Source organism: Mustela nigripes, chromosome 4, assembly GCF_022355385.1.
Source record: "Mustela nigripes isolate SB6536 chromosome 4, MUSNIG.SB6536, whole genome shotgun sequence".
NCBI classification, from domain to species: Eukaryota; Metazoa; Chordata; class Mammalia; order Carnivora; family Mustelidae; genus Mustela; species Mustela nigripes.
Genome location: NC_081560.1, coordinates 26,981,404 through 27,009,082, shown reverse-complemented (window position 1 = coordinate 27,009,082; position 27,679 = coordinate 26,981,404). Strand labels below are relative to the sequence as shown.

The 27,679-nt window shown below is 38.3% G+C and overlaps 1 protein-coding gene and 1 non-coding gene across 2 annotated transcripts; one reads left to right on the top strand and one right to left on the bottom strand.

Moving 5' to 3' along the window:
* Positions 1-501: 501 nt before the first annotated feature.
* On the bottom strand, positions 502-716 carry LOC132016941 (small nucleolar RNA U3). The gene has a single exon (XR_009404064.1). It is a non-coding gene; the product is annotated as a small nucleolar RNA U3 (small nucleolar RNA).
* Positions 717-11,295: 10,579 nt separating this feature from the next.
* On the top strand, positions 11,296-18,983 carry LOC132016268 (hyaluronidase-4-like). The gene is made up of 3 exons (XM_059397507.1): positions 11,296-12,216; positions 15,912-16,001; positions 18,537-18,983. Exons 1-3 carry the CDS (start codon positions 11,296-11,298, stop codon positions 18,981-18,983), a joined length of 1,458 nt encoding a protein of 485 aa, XP_059253490.1.
* The last annotated feature ends 8,696 nt before the right edge of the window (positions 18,984-27,679 follow it).

The window sequence follows — 27,679 nt, the reverse complement described above, 5'->3', positions numbered from 1 at the left end:
CTGCGCTCTCTCTGTCTCTCTCAAAGAACTAAATAAAATCTTCAAAAAAAGGTACAAATCAGTTTATTGAAGATGGCTAACAATTCTACAGTTAAATTTAAAAATATATAAAAACTGCTTATTTCTAAGCAGTTTAACTCATATATAAAGTTTAAAATATCATATCTAATTGATATTGTCAGTTTAAAATGATTTATTTATTTTTTTAAAAAAGATTTTATTTATTTATTTATGAGGGAGAGAGAGATTGAGCACAAGCAGGGGGAGCAGCAGCCAGAGGGAGAAGCAGGTTCCCCGCTGAGCAAGGAGCCCCATGTGGGACTCTATCCAAGGACTCTGGGGTCATGACCTGAGCCAGCTGAAGGCAGACACTCAACCGACTGAGCCACCCAGGCATCCCGATTTCATCAGTTTTATTTTTTTTGCAATTTCATAATCCTTCATTTAGTAAGCTAAGTAGAAAGTTTTATAATAACTTTTCTCTCTCCTTCCTTTCTTTCTTTCACTTAGACTGCATCTTCTCCCTCTTATTCTTTCAAAGGAAGAGAAGAACCAACCAATATCAAGGGTGAATGTCGTTTGCAGAAACAACAAGAACCAGTTTTGCACTCAGGAGAGAGTGCCATGCCTCCTCCTGGTAATTTCCAGTGCACCACGTATTCAGAGAAATTTCTCTAGTAACAAACTGTAGAAATGATCCTTGAAACTCTGGTCTTTGAAATGTTTATTTTTGGTATTATGTATCCCCTGAGTATACACAGGGCAACTGCTACACATGTAGGGTATCCATATAATTTATTGTCTGAATTGGGGCAGTTTTGAGAATTAAAAGGCAGCACTACCAATAATCAATTGAGGACAAAATGTAGAAACTGACTGTTCCCAGCTGACCAGAATGTCTGGTCACATTAGTCAAAGTTCTACGGGAACACTTTTCTCCCCCAGGATTTTGTGTCCTAGAGAGGAAGGAACTTCTAGAATAGTATGGGGAACAAAACAAAACAAAACACTTTTATCTTTTCTCTGCCTTTTCTCGTATCCATCCCCAGGAGATGAGGAGTGATTTTGCTGATTGATGAGTTTGGGAGAAGAAATGGAGCATTTAATCTCCAAGTATAACTACTGCCAAAGCAGCCAATGTAATACTTGATACTTCTAAAAATAAAAATTTCTCCAGATGCTTGTTGCAGAAGTTTCTGACATTATATAAAATTTTTTTTTATGCTTGATAATTCTAATTTTAAATGTCCATATGGACTTTTGGAAAACTAAATTTAAGCATATCCCTCTCTTTACCACGGCTCCTTCTACCGTAAATCTTTTCATATGTTCAGGTAATATGTTCTTTAGGGAAGCTTTCCTATTTTTGCACATCACCCAAAGATGCCTTCTCTGTTTCAGAGAATCCTCTATTTAATTAAATTTAAATTGAACTCTTATCTTTTTGCATCAACCAGCTTTTTGATTTAGGCAATAAATCAGGTTTTATCTACTTTGTTATGTGTATGATTGAGCTACATTTATTAGTAATCTAAGGCTTTTTTAAAGATTTTTTAAAAAGTAATCTCTATACTTAGCTTGGGGCTTGAACTTACAACTCCAAGATGACTCACACCAACTAAGCCAGCCAAACACTCCATATTATCAATCTGAATTTTTTAAAGATTAAAAAAAAAAATTTATTTGAGAGAGAGAGTGAGTGAGCAAGCATGAGAGACAGAGAGAGAGAACACCATCAAGGGAATGAGCAAAGAGAGAGGGAGAAGCAGACTCCCCACTGAGAAGGTAGGCCAACCCTGGGACTCAGGGATCATCACCCTAGCCAAAGGCAGACACTTAAATGACTGAGCCACCCAGGTGTCCCTATTAGTCTAAATTTTAAAATTGAACCCAAATTACAGAGACCAAGTTTGGACAATTTCTTTTTCTTTTTTAAAGGCCTCCCTGCAAGAGAGTAAAGCTTCAGTTTGTTACTTTTGAGAATGCTATAGATCTTTCTATGATACTGAATCTTTAATGTTAAAGACAGAATCACAAGATACTAAAGACAAAACTAAATATATTTTTTAAAGATTTTATTTATTTATTTGACAGACAGAGATCACAAGTAGGCAGAGAGGCAGAGAGTGGGAGGAAGCAGGCTCCCTGCTGAGCAGAGAGCCCAATTTGGGACTCCATCCCAGGACCCTGAGACCATGACCTGAGCCAAAGGCAGAGGCTTCAACCCACTGAGCCACCCAGGCGCCCCAACAAAACTAAATATTAACAAATACCTATTTTTCAACTGCTTGCAAAAACGAGAATGGCTTAATAAATAATCAGGAAAGAGGCAGTACTATTTCATGTATAATATATCTTTTAGATTAGGAAACATCTATAATTGTTTACTGCTGTATTATGCAGTATGCTGTATTATGCCTCTCTCTTAAATCTCTCAAAGCCAAACTTGCTATTATTTCAGGACTAAAAAAACACCAAGCTCCAAGTACCTGACTACTTACTACTACTACTCTGAATTGAGTGTCAGTCTCTTCCTTAGCTCTTTAGGAGTAAATTCAGTTGAGTACCCCCAAATTGAGAGGCCTGTACCATTCAGGCATTCCTTCTTGAGATGGGATCCTTCCTCCACTCCAGCTGAAGGAGCTCGAGTGAGAGATAATCAAGAGGTCACAGGGAGACTGCACTCTAGTCTAAGGAACCATACTGCCTTCACTCAGTTGACTTCCTCATAAACCCCTTTGAAGTTTGAGACCAGTCAACATCTACCTCAGCAAGTTGCCTTTTCTTGGTGTTCATCTTCCACAGCTCATCACCTTCCTTAAATACTGTGGTCCCTCATCTGTAGGTACACTGTACTGTCTTCCTAATTCTCTCATGACTTGTGTTTTTTCTTTCTGTCGTTGAGTATTTTCTCTCCTTTGATTTTTGAGGTGATCCTCAAAATTCTATTTTCAGGTCTCTCATCTTTTTTCTGTAGATTTTTCCCTCTTTTGTGTCAACCACCACCTCAGCACAGAAGAATCCCAATTCTACACCCCTGAAGAAATTCCTAACTACCTGCTAGATGTCACCACCTTGGGATCTCTATACCTCAAAAAGCAACGTCTGTTACCATTTGTACGTGCTCTTTGTCTTCCTTCCTCTGTATCTTTCCTCTTGCCATTCCCTCCATCTGGAGTCCCTCTGCAATTTCAGCCTGTTCAAATTCTGCTGGTAAGTTAAGCCTTAAATATCATCTCCAGCTCAAAGCTTATCCAGATTTTCTCCCCCCCCCCTTTTTTTAAGATTATGTTTATTTATTTATTTTAGACAGAGAGAGTGAACATGAGTGGTGAGGAGCAAAGCAGGGAGAGAGAGGGACAAGCAGACTCCACACTGATCATGAAGCCTGATACTGGGCTCAATCCTAAGACTCTGAGATCAGGACCTGAGCTGAAACCAAGAATCAGATGCTTAACGGATTGTGCCACCCAAGCGCCCCTTATCCAGATTTCCTCAACCACATTTGATGTCTTTGTATTTTAAACTCACATGGCATTTCAGGTATATCTAACTTATAGAAACAGTTTTATTCCATATAATTTTATATAATCATCTTATCCTTATACTATAGTTCATAAATTATTCCTACTATATACTATCTACATGTTAAACAAATGTAGCTTTTCCTCCTCTGTGACTGAGCTGATTATTCTCACAAACCACCACCTGCCTGGTGTGAATAAAGCACAGAAGTTAATGGCATACATGACGTGACATTGTTTTTCTAAAGAAATGTACGATGAGGAGGGTTATGACATATTTTTCCTGACTTCATCCACCAAAGAGCACCATATTTCAAAAGGGAAATAATTCACAAAAACCCCAGTGCTCTGAGAGCCCTCATGTGGATGATCAACATTTCGCTCTGATTACTCTCTCCAATTTTTACCTTGTGGGTTCCTAGAGGAAGGGAGAAGAAAGATTCTCATTTAATCAGCCCTTCACACTCCTTCTGCTCAAGCATCATCTGCTTTTACTTTGTGACCTGCTGTCACTATTTGCTCAAGGGTCTGGTCTCTGCCCTTTCCTCTGTGGCCACCAGTCTATCCAGACCACTACATACGGATCCTTTCCTCTCTCTGCTAGTAAGTGAGAAATTTGTCAGAATTCTACAGGAGAACTGTAGGTCCCTACAGCAGTAGAAAATAGTACTTTTGAGTAAGGGACTGGTGTGGGGGGGGGTGGCTAGGTAGGGAAAGATAGCTTAGGGGTTTACGGGATCAGGCTCACAGAAATCCCCAAATTGTGGAGGTATAAGGAAATTAGATATAGGAGAATACACCAGACCACCCTGCCCCAGGTTGGGGTGTGTCTGTCTTTTTTAGGACAGTCACCTGTGACCAACAAAGAATAACCAGACCCTAAAAAGAAGTAAGTCATTAAAGATACCATTGCTAGTCCTTACTCAAGGCAAGACATCAAGATTGATGTCCTCATCAAGTAAGGCCTCCTTACTCAAGGCAAGACAACAAGAATGATAAGACCAAAAGCTCCCTGGTCAATTCTAAATAAAAGACTGCCAGTGGAGGCCCATGTTGGCAACTCTGTCCAGACCCCTCTCAGTCCTGAGAGCCTTTTCTATACTCTTGCTTAATAAAACTCTATTGCCTTATTCACTCTCCTTTGTCCACGAGATTCATTCTTCAACTCCATGAGACAAGAACCTTGCTCTCCCACCTCACTTTCTTCTACCTCACAGCTCTCGGATCCAGAGCACGCAGGCTCCTGAGGAAAGGAGATGGTTAAGCCCATCTTGACCATCACACAGTCCTTGTTCCTGTTCTGGATACTGGAGCTCAATCTCTCCACCCCTCAAGCCTATTACACCTTCTGGGGTGCAGAGCTCGTTTAGTCAGAAGAACATGAGATTTCTGTTCCTCGGGTCTTGAGTTCAAAACCCACATTGGGCTGGTGCTTACAGAAAGAAAGAAGGAGGAAAGGTGGAAGAGAGAGAGAGAAAGAAGAAAGACTACTGTAGCCCCTTGTATTCTCCTCCAGAACTCCTCCTCCAGCCATCTCTTTCAGGGAGCCTGAATTCATCTTACTGAACTTACAAATTAGAAGCCTATCTGCAAGGGCGCCTTGGTGGCTCAGTGGGTTCAAGCCTCTGTCTTCGGCTCAGTTCCTGGGATTGAGCCCCACATTGAGCCCCACATCGGGCTCTCTGCTCGGCGGGGAGCCTGCTTCCTCCTCTCCCTCTCTCTGCCTGCCTCTCTGCCTACTTGTGATCTCTGTCTGTCAAATAAATAAATAAAATCTTAAAAAAAAAAAAAAAAAAAGAAGCCTACCTGCAGGGGAGAGTCATGTTTTCTTCCACTTCTTTATGAAATCCTGGGCTTCATAAAGATCGGAAAACGTGTCTGGACTTCTGCTCCAGCCTCCCTATCTCTGATATTAAGCATCTGCTCCACCAGGAATTCACAGACAGCCTAGGTGTCTGGACTGCCTGATACCACACTCTGGTGGAACAGAGTCTCTGCCCACACAAACCTGGATTTGTCTTTACAGAAATCTCTGTAAAAGGACACAGAAAAATATTACTTTGAGGGTAATGAGAATATAATCAATCTGAATTTTTAAAAATATTTTTCCATATTCAGTATAATCATTAATTTTATAATAAAACAGCCTTTTTTTTTTTTTTTTTTTTTTTTTAGTTAGCACTTGCATCTTTCCTCCTGGCTTTTTAATCTTATTTTTAAAATATTTTATTTATCTATTTGACAGAGAGATAAAGAGAGAGCACAAGTAGGCAGAGAGGCAGGCAGAGGGAGAGGGAGAAGCAGGCCCTCCACTGGGCAGGGACCCAGATGTGGGGCTCAATCCCAGTTCCCTGGGATCATGACCTGAGTTGAAGGCAGCATCTTAACTGACTGTGTCACCCAGGTGCCCCTCTGCCTGGTGTTTTAATTGGGATGTATCTTTCCCTGGCCTCCCCTTTTCCCATTCTACGCACACATGTATGTACATACAAGCCCCCACACATTAGCCTGAGCTTCTTGGGCATGAGACACTTTGAATCCACCTTTAACAGCAAGCACAGTGTTGTGAACATGGTAAACTGTTAAAATGCACCTAATCCAAGGGTTAGGAGCTCTATAAACCTTGGTACAATGAACCAAATGCTTGTGTCTCCCTAAAATTCACGTATTGAAATCCTAATCCTTAACGTGATGGTATTAGTTGGTGGGACCTGCTAATTCATGGGTTCATGAGCTCTCATGAAAGGGATTAGTGCCCTTACCAAAGGGACTCCAGAGAGTTTTCTTGCCTTCTTTGTCATGTGAGGATAAAATGAGAAATTGGCATTCCACAGCCTTGGAACGGGACCTCGCTGCAACCTGACCGAGCTAGCATCCCGATCTCAGACTTCCAGCCTCCAGAAGTGTGAGAAAGAAATCTCTGTTTATAAACCACCCAGTCTGTGATACTTTGTTATTGCAGCCAGAACTCACTAAGCTATTTGGCCATACCTGAGACATAATTGATCTCTTTATGTTCGTGAACTTTTACCAGCCCTTTAAAATTTTTTGCCTTAAGCATACATTACGCATGTAATCTATTATCACGTCCAGACGAGAGGGTGGGCTTTCTTAACTAGGAGCTCAGAGACAAGTTCCCCCACCCCTTTTTAAAATTATTTATTTATTTATTTGAGAGAGAGAGAGAGAGAGAAAAGCACAGGCAGGAGAGGGGGGCAGGGCGAGAGGCAGACACAACTCCCTAAGGAGCAGGCAGCCCAACTCCAGGCTCCATCCCAGGATGGGGAGATCATGACCCTGAGCCAAAGGCAAACGCTTAATTACTCAACTGAGCCACCCAGGTACTCCGAGACAAGTCCTTCTTAATCTCTGGCCTCTCTTCCCCAGGTTGTTTTGGGAAGGTGGAGACAGCATGAGGCAGTAGATGCATTGCTATGTAGTAAACAGCAAGGGTAGAGAAATCACAAGTCCATTTATTTGGGTCTCCGATAACTATCTCTAAATCTTGCACAAGTTTCAAATCTTCTCTTTAATTACATTTTCAAGCTGTGAATAGAGCTGCTGGTGAATAGAGATACATTTGACTTCTATATTCATCTTATATCCAGCTACATGTTAAACTGCCATTTTTTCCAATTCTTTGTAGACCTTTTTGAGTTTTCTATATAAGCAATAATGGTGTTTTTATTTTTTTCCTTTCCACTTATTAGGTCTGTAAAAGCAGGGGAGTGAGTTAATGGAATTATGCTGCTGTAAGGTTATTACATTTGCGAGGTGTGGGGTGTAAGATGCCAAGTGGAAAGTGAGAACTGAAATATGGAAAATAGAAACTGTCAGATATAAAAGGTAAACTGTGACTATGGACAATACTGACAGGAAATGGAAACTGATGAGTTAAGTAATCCTATTGTTAGCTGTAGAACAAACATTAGCAACATAATAAAGAGAGATATAGCTAAGAAGCCAGTAGATAAAATGGACCCCCACACACAAAAAATTCAAATAACCCAAAAGAAGGCAAGAAAGGCATAAGGGATTAACAAAAAAGAGAAGATATAAAATGAAAGTAAGTAGCAATATTAGAGACTTAAATTAACTATACTGATAATTACATTATGTGCAAATGGACTAAATACACCAGTTAAAAGGCAGAAATTGTCAGACTGGGTTAAAAAAAGCAAGTTCTTATGTATTTCTGGAGAAATTGTAAACCCCATAAGCTTTTCAGGAAATTTTTTTGCTTCCCTTTTTTTGGTACAGAAATTTGCATAATTTGCGGGCACCTAGGTGGTTTAGTGGGTTAAGCCTCTGCCTTGGGCTAGGGTCATGATCTCAGGGTCCTGGCACTGAGCCCCCCATCAGGCTCTCTGCTCAGCATGGAGCCTGCTTTCTCTTCCCCTCTCTCTTTTTCTCTCTCTTTCTGCCTGCCTCTCTGCCTACTTGTGATCTCTCTCTCTTTCAAATAAATAAAGAAAATTGTTGAAAAAAAGTTAGGAATTTGCATAATTTGAATTTGATCTAGTTTACCATTTCATTAGAAATTGCAAATATGGCTGAATTTGAACAAAATACTGCGTTGAATCAAATCTGCTTTACTCGCTCTTATTTTCTTTTTAGAAAACTTTAGATTCTGAGAGAAAATAAAAGAATAATAAAATAAATAATCTGTAGGTAAAAACAAAACAAAACCCTATTCTGAATGCCTTTCATAGTTCATGCAAACAAGACCTCTAGCTTGAGAGAAAATTTCATCTTTGCCTGGAATACCCCTCAACACATTGTAAGAGGCTCTATAGTTTGTGTGTTTTTTAAAAGTTATTTATTTAAAGTAATCTCTGCATCTAACCTGGGGCTCAAACTCATGACCCAGAGATCAAGAGTCACATGCTCTTCTAACAGAGCTAACCAGGTGCCCCTAAACCTTTGTTGGCTTAATGTTGTAAACTTCAAAAGAGTTTTTTTAGTGAATCCCAAGTTAATACAGCATTATCATAATAAATTTAGTGATTGGTCATTTTATCACATGTAAAAAAATACATCTCTTTGGGAGACATAACAAGATTTGCTATCTTTGAGTGGAAAGAATAAAATCCCCAATCATACATGAATTTGGACTCTAATATATGTACACACACACACACACACACACACCCTTGTATTTAGAACCATCTTAGCAAGTTCACATTTCAACTGAAGAAAATGTGTAACAAAAGCACGGTAAAACCACATCGTTCTCACCTTTGATACGGGTCTTGGCAGAACTGAAAAGGGGACCACAGAACTCTGAAAGCTATTGGCAAAATGATGCTCTGTCCCCCTCATACCTCTCACTGCAAATATCTAAGCCGCCAATGCCAAGTAGGTTGTCATTGCAACGGATTATTTACCTCCCTTTAAAAGCCCACAGATCTGGGACACCTGGGTGGCTCAGTGGGTTAAAGCCTCTGCCTTCGGCTCAGGTCATGATCCCAGGGTCCTGGGATCGAGCCCCACATCGGGCTCTGCTCCGCGGAGAGCCTGCTTCCTCCTCTCTCTCTCTTTGCCTGCCTCTCTGCCTACTTGTGATCTGTCAAATAAATAAATTAAAAAATCTTAAAAAAAAAAAAAAGCCCACAGACCTCCTTCCATTATGCCTTTAATGCATAAAACCCAAACTCCCAGGTTGCTTTTATCACTTGTATATTCTGCTCTGTACCTTCTCATCCAGAGAAATTCACATCACTCTCCGACCTGGCAAACTTGTCCGTTACGTCCTCCGTAACTTAAAATCTGTAATCAAGAAAATCCCCCAGATCATAGAACTGATCCAGGCAGCTATACAGCTAGTCTCTGCCAAGCCCAAACCTTAACCCACAGCCAGGGGCATGCAGGTGACGTCAAAGAGCAGTTTTCTAAAGTGGCACCACCTGGGCATCACAGGCTCTCTACGAGTTATCTAAAGTGGGGCCTTCTGTGCACCACTTTAGGGGAGATCAAAACAAGTCTCCCACATTCTAGCCAGGGCTTACATTAACTTCCATGGGGCCTGGAACACCAGCCTCCATGGAGGTCGCTCAGTGGGCATGAACAAGAGGGAGAGCCAAAGACGAGTCCGTGTCGTCAGCACTCCTACAGATTTGTCGAGCAAAACCCAAAATGTATATATGTGTAAACAGGTATGGATACAGGTTATACACCAGAAAACTTAGATCTAGTTTTATATTCTGAGTAATACCAATGGCTAGAACATGGAATAAAATCTCAGTAAGCATTATGGGGAAAGAATTAATTCTATTTAAAAATCCATAGTGTTTAGTGACACATAATTTTCTTTCTGTAATACAACGTAATTGTAAAATGCATACTGGGAACCAAGAGAATGCTGAGGTCTTTATAAACTTAGGGTGTTATTTTGCCAGAATTAACAAATGATTTTGGTTGGTATCATTTCTTGCATTTAATGTGTAGCAAGAACTACACAAAAAGATCCTGAGCTTAGTTACATGAGAGAAAAATCTCTGATTTCTTTATATAAAAAAATATGTACATGACAAAATACTTTTGGTATATAACTTCAACTCGACTGCTTCCTGAGTGAGAGTCACTAACTGGAACGTATCATTTGCAGGCAGTCCTGGTATTCTGGAAGATTCTTTGGCAGTTTTTGGTCAACTGACGATTTAGAAAGGATTTAAAGAGCCAAGTTTCATTTGGAATTTAAGTGGTAAAAATACAGTCTAATTTCTTGATGAGAAAACCATTTAGTTAAAAAACTAGCAGGTTTTTAGGCTTATTTATGTACGTGAGAGAAGACAGGACCAAATCCATAATAAACAGCAGGTAAACGCCATGTCTGTTTCCTATTTTAACCTGTGCTAATTCCAAGGGTGATTGCTGTCCTTTACAAATAAACAAAACAGATAAACAAGAGGACAAGCAAACCTTTGAGGACAGCGCATCTGAAATAGCGAGCAAAGTATTGCTTACTGCTGGTATTACTTTTTTTTTTTTTTTTCCGGTTAAAAGTTGTTAACATGCCATTGTTTGTTAATTTTCAACAGGCCATGTTCTCGGTCACTTTTCCAATCATCAAGAAGGAGATATGGCAATCCATTTGTGTTCTTTTTTTCCTAGTTTCCCTTAAAACTAAAGTTTTGTCTGTACAGCACGGTTTAGATCAATGCAGTCAGAATAATTGGAAATTAAAACCAGAACATCTTGCAGGTAGACTTGGCATAGATGAGAATTTGTGTGAAAACTTTAGTTCTTTTTTTTTTTTTTTAAAGATTTTATTTATTTATTTGACAGAGAGAGATCACAAGTAGGCAGAGAGGCAGGCAGAGAGAGAGAGAGGAGGAAGCAGGCTCCCTGCTGAGCAGAGAGCCCGATGCGGGACTCGATCCCGGGACGAGAGATCATGACCTGAGCCGAAGGCAGCGGCCCAACCCACTGAGCCACCCAGGTGCCCCGAAAACTTTAGTTCTTATTCATAGGATTTTGTTTTCACATTTCCAGTGGGGTTTTTGTTTTTTGTTTTTTTTTTGAAAGCCTCATTTTTCTTTCTTTGTTCAAATGAGATTATAAATTAGCCGAGATATCAATAAACCCCATAAATCTAACCCCCCCCAACTGGTCTACTATTTAAAGAACTGCTTGAACAGCACTGAGTTTACTTCATTTGCTATTCTCGGTGCAGTATGAAACGAAAAGGACATTTGACTCCATCGTGTCTAATTTTTTGCCCCTCTTCTTATTTTTAAGGAGACTGCTGTGACGGTGGAAACCATAAGCCATGTGTAACCCATGGATGGCATGGTTAGGAGTGCTACTGCCCTTGATCAAGTTCACTCATTCAGTCCTCAAACCAGCACTGCCTCCAGTGATCAAGAATCGACCTTTCAACATCTTCTGGGCTGCCCCAACAATGCAGTGTCAACATTTCTTCAATGTGGATTTGAATCTTCAGTTATTTAATATTATATCAAATCCCTTAGAGACTCAGAGGGGATCAACAATTGCCATATTTTATCCAAATGAATTAGGGTATTATCCTTATTTCTCTCAAGATGGAAAACCCTTTAATGGAGGGATACCACAGAATATGAATCTTTCTAAACACCTCAAGAAGACAGCTGATGACATTGCACGTGTTGTCTCTTGGTGGAGATCAGAAGGTCTTGTTGTCATTGACTGGGAAAGCTGGAAACCCGAATGGGATAGAAATTGGGGTCATAGACTAATATATAAAAACTACTCCTTAGCCTTCACCAGAAACCACCACCCTGACTGGTCAGAAATGAAAGTGAATACAGTTGCCCAACAGGAATTTGAAAGTGCTGGAAGGAGTTTTATGCACACTACTCTCACACTGGCTTTAGAAATGAGACCAAAGTGTTTATGGGGCTTTTATCTCTACCCAGACTGCTACAATTATGATTATAAAATAAACCCACAGACGTACACAGGTAAATGCCCCAATGATGAAATTTTCCGCAATGACCAACTCCAGTGGCTATGGGAAAAAAGCACAGCACTTTATACTTCAATATATCTGGATAAAATATTGAAGTCAAGTTTAAATGCTTTGAAATTTGTTCATTATCGAGTTAGGGAAGCCATGAGGATTGCTGAAATGGCTAGACATGACTACATTTTGCCAGTTTTTATTTTTTCCAGACCATTTTATTTGCATAGTATTGAAGAATTGTCACAGGTAAGGAAAAAGTACACTCATCTAAAAATGGAAATTTAGTACAATGACTATACAAAATCTGTGAAAAAAATGTTTTAGTATAATTATTTTCCCTTAATAATAGAATACTATTTTATTATTAAAGGTACATATTTTCTCAAATGTTAAGTCAATTCTGAAACAGTATCACTGACAATTAGATGTTTACTTGGTTTTAAGATGATGATTCTTATCAGCTTAGCATTTTTAGGGGCTTCCTGAAACCCCTTGAGTTAAATGATACAACAGATGAAGCTTGAGTTAAATGATGCAACAGATTAATTTTAACCCTGGAGAAATTTCAGAATCCGCTTTTTAATAGGGAAGAGTAATAGCAATTTTTCAAATCTAAAACATACAGAACAGAGCTTGGGTAAATTATTAAGCAGTTACAGTTTTTGTTATACTGCATCATTGTGTTTTTACTAAGTTCATTGAAAAATACCATAAATTCCATGGATTTTATATTGAAGAGTCTACAATGTGATCTAGTGGCTAGTGTCAATACTTTTAAAACAGTTTATGTAGATGGATACTGTCCTTTGACTTAACACAAAGTAGGAGCCACAAAGAGGTGGGAAGGAGCTTGTTTGGAAGATAATGAGTTTGCCGACATGTGCAAGTATTCAAGATTTAGCTAGACTGTCATTTAGATAGGACATCATTAGAGGGCTTCAATGGTTGGATGGATAGCTAGCTAAGAAAACCCTTAAATCCCCATCCATACCTGTGAGCCCACCTGTTACTCCACTACCCAACACAGACACAGGGCCACTGGAAAGACTACACCGGTCACTTTATTAGACTGCTTATGTTTGAGATGAGGACATTTAAAAGCAGTGTCAATTCTTCCTCAAACTTTTCAGAATAAACATCTACTGACAAAAATGCTGTTGAGTAGACTTGACATTGTATCATTAAGGATTACTCATTAATGGGATGCTCATTCAATAAGTTTAGGAGGAAAAGAATCATAACATCTTGACAAAAAGCTGGAGGATCTCAGAGGTGTCTAATCCACTTCTCACCCAAACATGGATTCTTACTTATCTGGCTCTGCTTCAGCACTTTTCCGTGGCACTCTCCCTAGTCCAGAAGAAACACTGACACTTGCGGACAGTGTTAATTCCCAGAAAGTTCTTGAGTATGTTGAGTCTACTCTGCCCCTGGATAACTTCATACCATTAATTTTAATTCAACCTTCTTGTGCAACCTAGAATAAATCAAATCCTTCTTTCAGAAGTCAGGTTTCCAGGTATTTGAATACATCAGTTATACCTACCAAAGTCTTCTCATAAATCATTCCTCAACAGATCTCTCAAATCATGTCACTTTCTCAGATCCTTTTGGGAAAAAGACTAGGTTACATTTATTCAGTCCACAATTATTTACTGAGTGCCTATAATGTGTTGTAATAATAATAACAACAGTAATATTAATAATTATCAGTATTAAAAATATTAATCAATTAATATTAATCAATAATATTAATAATATCATTATTTTCTACCACTATAATTATTGTATATTATATTATTAATAATTATATTATTAATAATAATAATTATAATGGTAGAAACTAATAATAGTCCATATAGCTAGATACTTTGTCTTGAAAGAAAATGAGAGAATGAGATGAGTCACATTTTAATGAAAGTCTTAATCATAACTTTCCTATTTTTTGTGTTATTAGACTTCTGACATAAATTATGGGCTACATAACACCTCTGAGCTCTACTTCAGAAATCAATAGACCACATACTCTACTTACCAAAAACTACAGAATTAATCTGAGTATTATTATAGTGAAGCATTTTAATACATCCTATTGGCCTTCACCATCAATGAATGATATGGATCTTTTTTACCTATTGTCTAAATACCATAACTTTACAAGGAAATAATTTAAAATACCAACTCTTGGGACGCCTGGGTGGCTCAGTTGGTTAAGCAGCTGCCTTCGGCTCAGGTCATGATCCCAGCGTCCTGGGATCGAGTCCCACATCAGGCTCCTTGCTCAGCGGGGAGCCTGCTTCTCCCTCTGCCTCTGCCTGCCATTCTGTCTGCCTGTGCTCGCTCTCTCCCCTTCTCTCTCTCTGATAAATAAATAAAATCTTTAAAAAAAAAATAATAAAATAAAATAAAATAAAATACCAACTCTGTTTGATATTTTCTTTCAGAAGTTTCCCAATTTAAGTGAAAGACTTGATTTACATTTAAGGATTATGATACTGGCTAGTAAAATAGAAGGAAAATTTCCTTTCTTGTTATGTTACCTATGCAAATTGTGGAACGGAAGCACTAGTGTTATTGGAGGCTTCCCATAATGCAGGGACACTGTGCCGTGGCACAGCCATTTTCTCATCCTAGTATTGAACACTGTGTCTTTGCACTGGATATTTGGTTCTCCACACCTTGGAAGGAAGGAAAGAATGAAAATTGCTTCATTTCTCTGTTCCATCTCGGTTCCATCCCCTTATGCCCTGCATCTTTGTTCTTGCTCTATAATCGTGAACATAACCTTCACAGTTTCTTGTCTTGGTAAATTATAATCTACTTAGTCGCCCAGCTTGTGTCACTTGTACCCTCCCCCCTCTTTCCATTATCCAAGAGATATCCATCTTCGTTTCCAAGTCACTCTTCCTCTGTCTTACAAGGACTGACATTGCCTTCATTGAGACCCTCATCATTTCTCATTCAGCAGCATGCATCACCTCCCAACTGGTGTCCCTCCCTACCCAGCCTGACCTCCTCCTCCAATACATGTTTTATGTGATAGCCAAAAACATCTATCCAAGTTGCAAATTGGGGGTTTTCCAGTACTAAAAACTTCTTTTGTACTTTAGTCTGAATAATTTAAAATAGCATAAAAGATTCTCTGCATTTGGATCCTCCCTATATACAAAGATTCAGATGCCGTCACTTCTTCCCCAGTCCACTGTGTTTTACCACAAGAGCTCCTGGCAGTTCTCTGGGGGGACTGGTTTTCTTCTACGTAGGAACCTCTGCCCTTATTCTTCCTACTGTACTCGGAATTCCGCCCTCTTTAATCGGGCTTATGAATTCGCACTCATTTCCAAAGACACATGTAAAATCTCACCTCCTGAAGCTTTCTGAAGGAAGATTTCCCAGACTCTTCCATGTAGAATTAAGCAGTACCTCTGATCTATATGTCTAGTGGGACAATATGGAACTAAATTTGTTATACTATAATCACTTTTTTTAAAGCTTTTTATTTATTAATTTGTTTTTTTTAATCACAGCAAGCTTTGTTCTTTTTATTTTGATGATGATGATTATTGTTCAGTGGTTACAGGTAGTATAACATCAAAGTTAAGAGTTCCAGCAAATTATAATTACTTGTTTATATGTTTGTCTCAGCCATCACACTAAAAAGAGCTCCCTTGAGGACAGGAACTGGAATCTATTTCATTTTTATACTCTCAGTGTCTAGAATATGCCTGGAACATCATAAATATTTATCAGACAAAAGCTGAGCATCCAAGGCAGAATTACCTTTCCTAATTCTGCTCTACAGTATTTTGTTTGAGAAACACAGATAACATTATCAGTGTGTGTCTGTTTTTACCACAATTGATGGGTTGAGTCTTATCACTGAAATGTCAATGACTAAATTGAGTTTGGCAGAAACTACTTGTGATACTTCTCTTTTCTAGGAAGATTTAGTACATACAATTGGCGAGAGTGCCGCGTTGGGGGCGGCAGGGATAATATTGTGGGGAGGATACGAATACTCTGATTCGAAGGTAAGCAGTGATTTCTCTGTCAGCATCTTGAATATATTCCCGATACTGCTTTCTGTTTTACTTTTCCATATCAGGGACAAATGGTTATCTGTTCCCATGACTTTAATGAAGCTCAAACAGTACAGGGACTAACATTGTTTGAGCACCTACTCTGTACCCGCCACTGTGGCTAGTGTAGCCTGGAAAGAGCACAGGTTTTCCAATCAGACAGCCCTAAGGGAGAATTCAATTTTCATATTCTGGAAGTGTAATCTTAGGCTAGTTAATTAACCTCTCTGAGTCTCAGTTTCTCCATCTAAAAAAAAAAAAAAAAAAAAAAAAGAAAAGAAAAAGAAAAAGGTACCGAAAAAACCTATTCTGCAGGGATTTCAGTAGATGCAATGATATAATGTATATGTGACAAAGAAAAAGAATAGTAAATTTTAAAAACAAGTATTATTTCATCCACATTAAGGGGGATCGGTTTTCTAAAAATGGCTCTTTATTGCCTGATCAACAAAGATAGAAATGCTCGTGGGAGGAAAAAAATATATGTATATAAGGTTTTATTAACAATCTGCTCTTGATAGCAGTAGTGCCCCCACAAAATTTAACTGTTATTTTTCACAACTGAATTTGAACATGTTCTATTGGTCGCTGGTCACACTGCCTAAGTGAAAATTCTGAACTGCAGCTTTTCTTCACTTGCAGGTATGAACAGATAGTCTCATTTCCAGGTATTAAAACATCCAGTCTCCTAACACATAAAAAGGGCCATCTCTTTCTCATTCAGTGTGGCACGGAAGAGCTGTTAAGAGCAGGAGGCCAGAAGTTGGGTTGTCTGGGGTCCACTGCGTGCTTTTTGTCACCCACTAACCATGTGACCTTGAGCAGCTCATTGACTCTACAATTCCTCTATCTGTAAAATGGGGAAAATAATAGTATCTTCTCACTGGGCTCTTATGCGAACTGCATCATAACATGCATAAAGCGCTTAAAACAGTGCCTGGGATGCGGGATGTGAAATGTACGCGTTGGCTATTATTCCAGTAAACATTTCCTGCCCTTTGTTCCCTTGCTTAAGTCTTAGGTATGGAGAAGAGGATCGTGGTGCAATTTCTTTGTTCATTTGCTTTAAGGAACCGTGGGGGAAACTGGGTTGGGAGGAGACTAAGTAGGCAATGTAATTTTTATTTATTTGGGACATTTATAATTATTTTTGTTTTTTGAAGTTCTTCCCACACAACCGCCACATAGGAACTGGCTCTTTTTTTTGCATGAGGGGTCACTGAGATTTGGTTAGAGACACTCCCACACAGCCTGCAACTCAAGCATATCCCCAAGGCTTTGCTCCTGAGGCCTTGGTAAGAGGAAACTGTCAAATGCTCAGGTGGGGACCGCTGCCAGAGCTGTAGGCTGGCAAGAGGATAAGGAGCTCGCACTGGAGTGTGTTAGGTTGGAAATGCTTGTGAGACTTGCAGGTGGAGATGTCACCCAGGCAAAGTCTGGGAAGTACACATTTGGGAGTTCTATTTAGAGCAAGGAGATGGGGTGAGTGTATCCAGAGACTATAGCTGGAGAAGAGAAGAGGTCTAAGAATTAAGCGTGAAGTTCTCCAGTGTTCAGAGGTAGGAAAGATGAGCAGAACCTAGCAAAGGACACTATGAAGGAACATCCAGCGAGGCAGAAAAAACCCAGGAGGGGGTGATGTCCTGGAAGCTAAGTGAAGAACGTATGTCAAGAAAGAGGGCAGAATGGGAGATGCCCAAGTTGAACTTGATTGTACTTACCTGGGTTCTATGCTCTCTTTGATTATAGTCTTCCCCCAATCTCTCTCTTTCTTGTTCAATGGTTTGCTTGTTTTTATTTTATTCCATTGGTTCTAGAACCTCCTCTCAGATAAGGATGAAAAATAGCATCTGTTCCTAAATATAGCATGAGGCTAGCTTAGACGGATGTCCCTGGACCAAAACATGACACATGAGATTTTCAGCCCTTGTTACCACCCGAAGTGACACCTTGTTAAACTGCCTGTCATTAGGAGTTTATTCTGTCTTGTAACTTTCCATTTGAACCCTCCCCGTCCTTACTAGATGGGTTCACAGCATTGATGCCTCTTCTCACTGAGAAAATACCCCACCTCTTTAATTTAATTGGAGTTTAATTATGGACCGGTGTTAATACTGATCAAAATCACTGAAGTGCTAATGGAGAATTCAGTGTATGTTATTAATGAATCTCCTAGGATTTTCCCATGGTTCCTCCTATATGGGTCAAGGCAGAAATTTATCTGACCTGTAATATTAGTGTATATTTAATATGGATGTTGAGGATGTTTCACAATGAAAGTTAAATTTATAAAATAACCATACCATATTAATGCTGATCTTTTTAAGATGCTACTACAAATATCTCTTTATGTGAATTCCTAATTAAAAACATAGATCTTCCTCCTCAGCTTTACCAAATGCAAATCTTCAGGTATTAATACCACCTGTATAATAACAGAATCACATTTTGAAAAGGGAACTAAACAGATCTCTACTTTTCCTACAGGAGACCTGCTTATCTGTGCAAAAGTCTATCCAAGGGTCATTGGGCCATTACGCTGTTAACGTGACATCAGCGGCTAAATTCTGCAGTCAAAGTCTGTGTCACAATAATGGAAGATGTATCCGAAAAGTCCCTGAATCCTCCTCCTATCTGCACATGCCTGGAAGCAGCACTAAGAAATACATCCTAAGTAAGAGTTTCAGATTCATCATTTCTCCAACCAGGAAACTGAAGACAATAAAGGCCATGAAGAATGGATTCATGTGTCACTGCTATCCTGGCTGGCACGGAGAATCTTGCCAGCAACACTCTTCAGATCTCTTGAGAGGGAATAGTAAGGCTCTCATGACTAACTTTAATTTATCAGTTTTTCTCAGCGTGACCTTATCTACAATTCTGTGGGATTCTCTCACCTCCTCTTTCAAGGTCAAATTTTCTTTGAAATACTGAAGAGTAGAAAATGCTGGGTTCCCCCCACCCCTTTCATTTAAGCTACTTCTGAAATAGTTATTGGCTTTAAAGTAAAACATTTTTCCAAAGTGATCATTGGCTCTAGTCCTTGCCAGAGTGATTATTTTATGGGACGCCTCCTTCGCGCTAGGCGCTGGGGATGAGGAAGTGAACACCCAGAAGTCCCTGCCCTTGTGGAGCTTAGATTCTTGTGAGAAACTGAACAATAATAAGTAAATGATAAATAAATACATATATAGCAAATGAAGATAAGGGCTGTGGAAAATAATAACGGAGGGTGAAGGGACCAGGGGGTGTGGCGGAGAACAGGAGATTGCATAAAGGTAGACAAATAAGCCCACTAATGCAATGACCTGAAGGCGGAAGCACAGCCCAGTTACACCCACATTCTTGGAATGGGGAATAAGGAAGAGCCAAGGCAAAAACCTTTAAGTGGGAGCAGACGTGAAGTGTTTCAGGACATCAAGGTGGACAGTATGGCTCATGCAGGAGGGAGAGGAGGGGGCGTGGAGAACCAGGTCATTCATTAACTTTGTAACAGACTCTTAGTCTCAGCAAAGGTATTTTTTTTTTTTTAATAATTAAATAGAAATTTCTGGAGGAAAGCCAGTCAAATAAGATATAATATCTACATTTAAAAAATAAATACACACTCAAATTGGATAGAAACAATAGCATCTACTAGGATTGGATTGATATTGCTACAATGTTCTTGAGACTCCAATCATTTATAACAAATCGGGAAATTTGTAGTTAAGTCATATGGAATATGGAGCACACAATAACACGGAGCCAAAAAAGGCGAACATTATGTTCTAGCTATTTGTGTTCCAGGAATTGGGAATTCCTAAATAATTCAAGTGATCCCAGGATACCAAGTCATAAGGCAAGAGGAATCGATTCTGAATTCTGTCGGGTTCAGTTTCTATCAGGAGCATCTCTAGGGCTCTTAGAAATTGATTTGGCAATCATACTCATCAGATGGTGAGTCCTATTAGACCCCTTTAAAATGGAATTTATATAAAAAATTCTTTGATATTTGCTGGCTTATTAAAGTATACTGTATCTAAGCAACTCATTTTCTTTCAATTCTCGATGCATGTTAAGTCATTTGAAAAATTCATTTGGTCACTTGGGCTGACCTAGTTATAATTCAGGTCAATGTCTTTCATAAACAGAGATTAATCTCAAAACAGATTAATAGTATCCTAAATACTATTTCCCTCAGCTTAGGGAGGATACTGTCTGACACTTTCCAAATATTGCACTTTCATACGGACTTTATCTTGGTCCACATGTAGAGTGTGGATACGTAGATCACACTCAGATTCGGACTTCATTTTTTCATTTGTCCATTCATTCATTCATTTTCAAGAGGAGTGAAAGTTAAGGAGGCAGTGGAATAGAATAATTCAGATGGAGGGCTCTTCGCCAAATTCCCCTATTTTGTTGATATTCTGTTGCACCAAGGCTGAAATTACAGTCATTGAATGCTTTTGCCCAAACAAGAACTGTTTTTACAACTATCAAAGTTGGCACTAAGCCATAATAAGTGAAAAGGAATGGCTCTTATCCTTACAGGGATGTTTTCAACTTTATTCTATCAAGGTTTTGACATGTAGTGAACTCCACTAAAGCAGGAAAAGGCACATATTAATAAGTATTACCACCATTTTGAAGATGAAGAAAGTAAGATATGGAGAGAATGAAAGGTATAGGCAATTTTATCCACTTATCAATGAATACATCAAGTATAGGATACACATCACTGCTCTCTACTGTTTAAACTTACAGCACATCCAAAATAATTAAGAATAATAAGAATTAAGGTAGATGAAAGAAAAAGGAGAATACATAGAGAAGATACATAGAAGAAAATAGGAAATATCCCCAATTCTATAATTCACAGATAATCATTTTTTTCTAAATAAAAAATGTTAAATTTTATGTCACTTAAATTTAAGAGCAAACTAAAACTAAAACCCAAGGAACTACCACATTTCAAAAACTGATTCTTCAAAACTTTGTTTTTTAAAAAAATCTCATTAAAAATAGATTATGAAAAACATTTAATTTTGTTGTAAATTTATTTTGACTTGCATAATTTTGGGTTTCCAGACTGTAATACTTAGTACACTATCTCTTAAAAATGGGAAGTCATCAATTATGTCCAATCCAAAGACAAAAAAATGCACCCTTCTATTTCTCTTAGAAAAAAAATCTTGCTGCTGGGATCGAGCCCCACATCAGGCTCCCTGCTCCGTGGGAAGCCTGCTTCTCCCTTTCCCACTCCCCCTGCTTGTGTTCCCTCTCTCGCTGTCTCTGTCAAATAAATAAAATCTTTTTTAAAAAATCAAAATTTATACTCTATTCCTATGCAATAATTCTTTAGGAGACATTAATAAAGGATACGTCTGTAAGAAAAATAGCTTTTTAAAAATTCATTTATTTATTTATTTGACACAGAGAGGGAGAGATCATAAGTAGGCAGAGAGGCAGGCACAGAGAGAGAGGGGGAAGCAGGCTCCCCGCTGAGCAGAGAGCCTAATGCGGGGCTTGATCCAAGGACCCTGAGCCGAAGGCAGAGGCTTAACCCACTGAGCCACCCAGGCGCCCCGAAAAATAGCTCTTAAATAGTAGAGATCACTTTAAAAATGAAACAGACTTTCTAAGATGATAGGTACTCCTTGTTAGAAACCCCAAAAGCACCCGTTTCTCTCCTGAGTTGCCTGAACAATGGCATTGTCTCTTCAAAGCACTGTTGTTTATCACCCATTGTTCAAAAATTATAATACCTTTTATTTGGACACAAACTTTTTGATCAGATTCTTGTTTTTTTCCAGTCTCTTAACTGTTTCACACCATAATCAGATGGAATGTATGTCTTCATCTCAGAAACAGAATGTCATAATCATACTTTCTGGTCCTTACTAAATTCCTGTCATCTTTATTTTAAATTAGAGATAGTCTTTACAAAGCCTTGTAGCATTTCCTTTTAATTTAGACTCTTGTCTTTAGCTCAGGACAATATTCTTTCATTATTTCTCAATGGTTTCCTTTCTTCCATTTTCTCTATCCACTTACGAAATTACTATTAAATGGGTCTTAGTTCCAGATCTGTACGATGTTGCTTTCCTTTCCATGATTCTAAGTCTTTGTGTTTTATTTGTAACAGTTTTGCCCACCTTTTCTTCTAGAATACTCGTTTAGTCTTCATCATATTTTTAATTCCAAAGAACTCTTTTACTGTGTGTAAGAAATTGCTCCTTTTTTTATAATAGGCTTGTTTTGGTTTGTGGATTTGATAGCTTCCTGAATCTCTTTGAGAATATCAATTAGATTTTTTAAATTGCAGCTGCTGCTAGACAGTTTATTCTTCCCACTTTCTCTAAGATCAGCTGTTCACGTTATTGATTTCTGCTCTTTCATACTGTCCATGTGTATCAAATGTTTGGTGATCCTCGGCCATCTCTTTACATTCATGAAGGACCTATGTGACTGGAAAAACTGTCCTAGGGATTTCTCCTCCCCACATTTCTTTGGGCATATTTACTCAACAGGATTCTTATGTGGAACAGTAGGATGGACTGTATGTAGAGAGTGAAAAGGGTTGGGGCAAGTTGGCAAGTCAGATTCCATGTGGAACATGTGAACAGAAAGCAGGCAAGTCTAGTAGGAACCCTCACAATGATCAAAGTAAGGAGGAACTTACCATAGAAGAAGAGTGTAATTCTTCATGGGCTGAGAAGGCTTTACTTTTTTATATTCCCATGACTACTAGGGAGACCAGTTCATCTTTTATAGTTCTAGTAGCCAAACTCTGAACTCTACCTAGGAAGATCTTTGTATTTAAATGTACTGGGGTCATGGGGCACTTGGCTTAGTCAGAAGAACATGTGACTCTTGATCTCAGGGTTGTGAGTTCAAGCCTCACATTGGGTGTAGAGATCACTAAAATAAATAAGTAAATAAATGAACTTAAAAAAAATGTCCTGGGGTAAAACGTCTTTGCTACTTCTCATTTTATATACTCTGGGGAGTTAAGTGGTCTGACTGGTTTAGCTATACTGGAAGAAATATTTAATTGATTGCTCTGATAATTAATCCTCAACACACTTGATCTTTCGGGTACCTTGTCTCTACACTTAGGGTTTCTCTTTCCAAAGGAAGGAATAGCTCATACCTCTGCAATAACTTTCTACTATTTTTTTTTTTTAATTTAAATTTCTGATTCAATTTCATCTGGTTTCAGTTTTATTTTATATATAGATTTTTATTTATTTATTTGACGGACAGAGATCAGAAGTAGGCAGAGAGGTAGGCAGAGAGAGAGGAAAAGAAACAGGCTCCCCGCTGAGCAGAGAGCCCGATACGGGGCTCCATCCCAGGACCCTGAGATCATGACCTGAGCCACCCAGGTGCCCCTGGTTTCAGTTCTTAAGTTATGTCACCACGTCTTATTTTCAGGTTTGTATCATATTTTTTCTAAGGGCATATGCCAAAAACAATGCAGTAAATACATGTGCTTAGTGCATCGTCTTGAACCATTGATTCCAGTAAATGAATGTTGTATTTCCTCAGGATGATAGCTAATGCCTTGCTAAGAGTTAATTATTCTATTACCATCAAAGACAGCCATTAGAATCTATTTTTCAAATAATATATATTGTTGTACACATAACATTTGACCTCCCTTTTTTTTTCTTTAATCTGGAAATCTTTTAAATATAGTTTTCTTTACCTCTCTATTTTCCAACTAAAGTCTCAATCAAAGTTGTCTTTCTTAAGTCAGTGAATTTAAGTTGGGTATTTTCAGAAAGCAATGGTCACTTCTACCAATATGCTTTTAAAAGAGTCTGAGTTTGGTTATAAAGAGATTTAATGCAAGCCTCCAGTTTAACTTGGAGGACTGAGTCACCCCTGTAATGACATGTTTCTCTGAACCACCACAGGGCATCCTTTGCCGCTCAACCTCTGTTTGGCATCAGGTGACTAAAGGGCCAGGAGCAAACAAAAGCAAAGGTAAAATATATTTTTTGTTCTGTTGGGAAAAAATGTAAGGACTGTTTTTTAGAAATATGTTTTCTTAGGGGAGTTAAAAGAAAAAGTAATTTGTTTTATTTCTTGGAATACCCCAATTTCTTTTCTGGACTAGCTTTATTTACTTTGCAAATAGTTTACCTTTCAAAATGTGCGCTTGCTTTTATGAACCTAACACTCTACAAAATATATTTGTCACTGATAGTGATAAGTTAAGTTTCATTTAGCTTTTTATTTTTTGTAAATTGATATTTGAAACTGATTCTCCTTCGAGGTTTGTTCCATTTCTCCTCTACAAGCACAGTTTCTTTGAAAAGTAGCTTTTTGCAGTACGTTGGTTATCAAAACCTTATACGTACCTTATAATAACATCAGAATGTTATTTCCCAGAGTAGATTAGAAAACTAACTGTAAACAAGCCACAGGAGAGAGAGCACCACAACTTTGATATTTTTTGTAACATAGCTGTGAGGAATTCCTGAAGCTAACTTTATACACCTAAATAGTTATCTTTAGAATGTAACTGCATTTCTTTATTGGATAAGTATCTTATTTTTGCTTAATTTTTAGTGAAGGATAGTTTTAAAGATATGTTCCATTGTTATCGTATCTACAGTGACGGGCAGTATTAGAAGACTGTTATTCAGAAAAGGAAATTCAGTTTTTGGGAAATATAGGACATTTAAAAGGGTTCAGAAAATGGATTTTTTTTTGTCATATAAATAGATTTTGAATTTTCTTTCCAAACGCTAATAATGGGACTGAATACTTAGAGATGACAATCAACAGTCACTTCAAATAAGAAAATCTCTCAGTAATTGGGAAGAAGATATATACATAGGTAGATAGATTTAGATTTTCCAGAAAAGAAAGAGCAAGTACCACAATAATATAAGAAAGATAAATCTAAAACCATTTAATCTGGAGTCAGAAAATGTCCAAATGATGGAGAAAAAAATCTACTTCAGTGGTTACATATATCAAAGTTAAGGTGAAAGATCTGAAAAATTATGAGTAGAGTAAAGTAGTGTAGGCAATAAAACTTGGGGTCTCTAAACCCCTTTCTTTGCCAGCTCCTGAATAACTAACTTTAATCTAGAACCATAGCTAATTGGGATACTTATCTTACTGATAGATACTGATGTAGTAACAGCTAAGAAAGTTTAGTCATATGATTTATGTCAGCCTGGTCTATAAATTAGGACCCAGTTCGATGCTGGAAGGAAGATACATTGCTGAGGTATTCACAGATTCTTAACATATAAGTGGAGTCACCAGCAAAGAGTTGAAATGGTGTGAAAGAGAGAAAGTTAAGAAAAATCAGAAACTAAGTTATAAAAAATTCATGTGTAGAGACTCAGGGTTCATATTCTTCATGAATTTTGAGAATTAAAATGCATACCATATTTTCTTAGCAATAGACTTCTTTGTGAGCCTGATTCTTTGTCCGAAAAAGCTTTATCAAGTTCAGTGAAGTTCTATTTATACGTACATCATCATCTATAATTACTTGTTTGTTGAAATGTTAGTCTCCTTAGTTTAGCACATTCCTTGACTTTTTCTATGTAAAACAGAAGTGTAGATGCTGTGAATTTCTAACAGGGACAGTCTCCAGTTGTCTTTTTGACAGAATGAAGCCTTTCACCTGAGCACAGGGCCAGTGTTCATAACAGATCCAAATGAATAAATTCCATGTTCCCTCTTATCAAGTATATTTGAAAAATACTATGCTTTAAAGGAGCACTATTTCTTAGACATATTCTATTGGATGGCTCAAGAACTGGCTATCATTCTAGGCAGGGACTGCTCTGTCTCTGTCACAGGCATTCCAGGACAACCCTGCTGCATCTTTAGTTCAACTCAGAACCTGCCATTGGAACATTTCTGAATTTCCTCATTGTGATAGGGGACCCTCTCAGGGTTATATTTGGAAACTAAAGACTATTTCCTAATATTTTCAATTTACATGATTTGTATAATTAGACTGCATGCAATTAATGGCTGTGAATAAATACACTTATTTTTAAGAAATTAAAAAGTCTTCGTATAAAGAAGTATTTATGCCATATTTATTGCTGATGATCATTAATGCAGAAACTCAACTTTCTTTACTAATATCCAAATGTAATACAGTTCTCATTTCTTGTGAATGGGCAACCAAAGTAGAGAACGCTTTTTTAAATTATCTGTTTCAAACGCATGCAAATTACTAATTAGTTATATATGTGGTGTTTCAACAGTTTATTATTATTTTATTAAGAAACAAAGCATAAGGGTGCCTGGGTGGCTCAGCCGGGTAAGCCTCCGCCTTTGGCTCAGGTCATGACCTCAGGGTCCTGAGATAGAGCCCTGCAATAGCTCCCTGCTCACTGGGGGGCCTGCTTCTCCCTCTCCCTCTGCCTGCCACTCCCCCTGCTTGTGCTCTATCAAATAAATAAATAAAACCTTAAAAAAAAAAAGAAAGCATAATCCACTTGGTTGCACAATAATATATACTATTTGTTATTCAAACCTGATGGAAATCAGCCTAACTGGCACAGTTAGTTGCAATCAAGAGCTCATCATTCATTCAGCAAGTGTACCCGGAGTGAAAGCCTAGTGCTTTAGAAGGAGGTATGAGATAGTCCCGTAGCTCATTATACAAGAGCCACACCTAAAGACTGAAGAAAAATACACGCAAACAATTTCACCAGCTCTTACTTTCTTCATGTGCCATAATCTTTTCAGATAACTTAATTTTGATGAATTTGGCAGTTTATCATCAAGTTTAGCAATGGTTGAAAGCAAGATTTCAGGTAGGAAACATTAGTTGCAAAGCCAAAGGGCATTCTAAACTTGGGTGTGATTCAGTTGAGCACCAGGAGATCAGACCATAGCGGTGAGATGTTCAGAGAGCAGTCCAATTCAGAAAGATGGACATCTTGGGTAGAAAATCTGTCCTGTGTGAAAAGTGTCAGCAGGAGGACTACAGAGCTGCAGAGAGGTGGGGGGGAAGAGCTGGTGGGCAAGTTTCCATCCCATATTCATACATTTTAAAGATCACAACTAAATTTTAATTTTCAACAACCAAGACTTCAGCTCATAGGCAGAGAATAGACGTCTATACTGTTTGGATTTATAAAATGCTATCATTGTTTATCATCATCACCCCCAAAGAGACAGCATCGTGACACACAGGAAAGGCCACTTGAAACAATAAAAATAAAAACCGAATGGGTGAGAGCACGGAACTTCTTCTAGTGTGTTAAATAGTAACTAGCCATGGAGTCGAAGATTTTAACCTTGGCTTTATACGGCCTTCTCTTATGTTGAAATTTCCTTATTTTGTCTTGTATAATAACACAGAAGGATAGTTGGACAGAATTTTTAAAAGAGCAGTAAAAGTTGAGAAAGGATTTATTAGAGGAAAGTGAGAGGAAGAATAGAAAGTAAAAGTAATGCCAGGAACATTTGAAGAATTAAAAAACAAACGTCAGAATTCCAGCTTTGTCAGCAAGATAATTGGCTAAAATAGAATGGAACTGAAGTGCTTAAGAAAATTCAAGGAGGGGCGCCTGGGTGGCTCAGTGGGTTAAGCCGCTGCCTTCAGCTCAGGTCATGATCTCGGGGTCCCGGGATCGAGTCCCACATCGGGC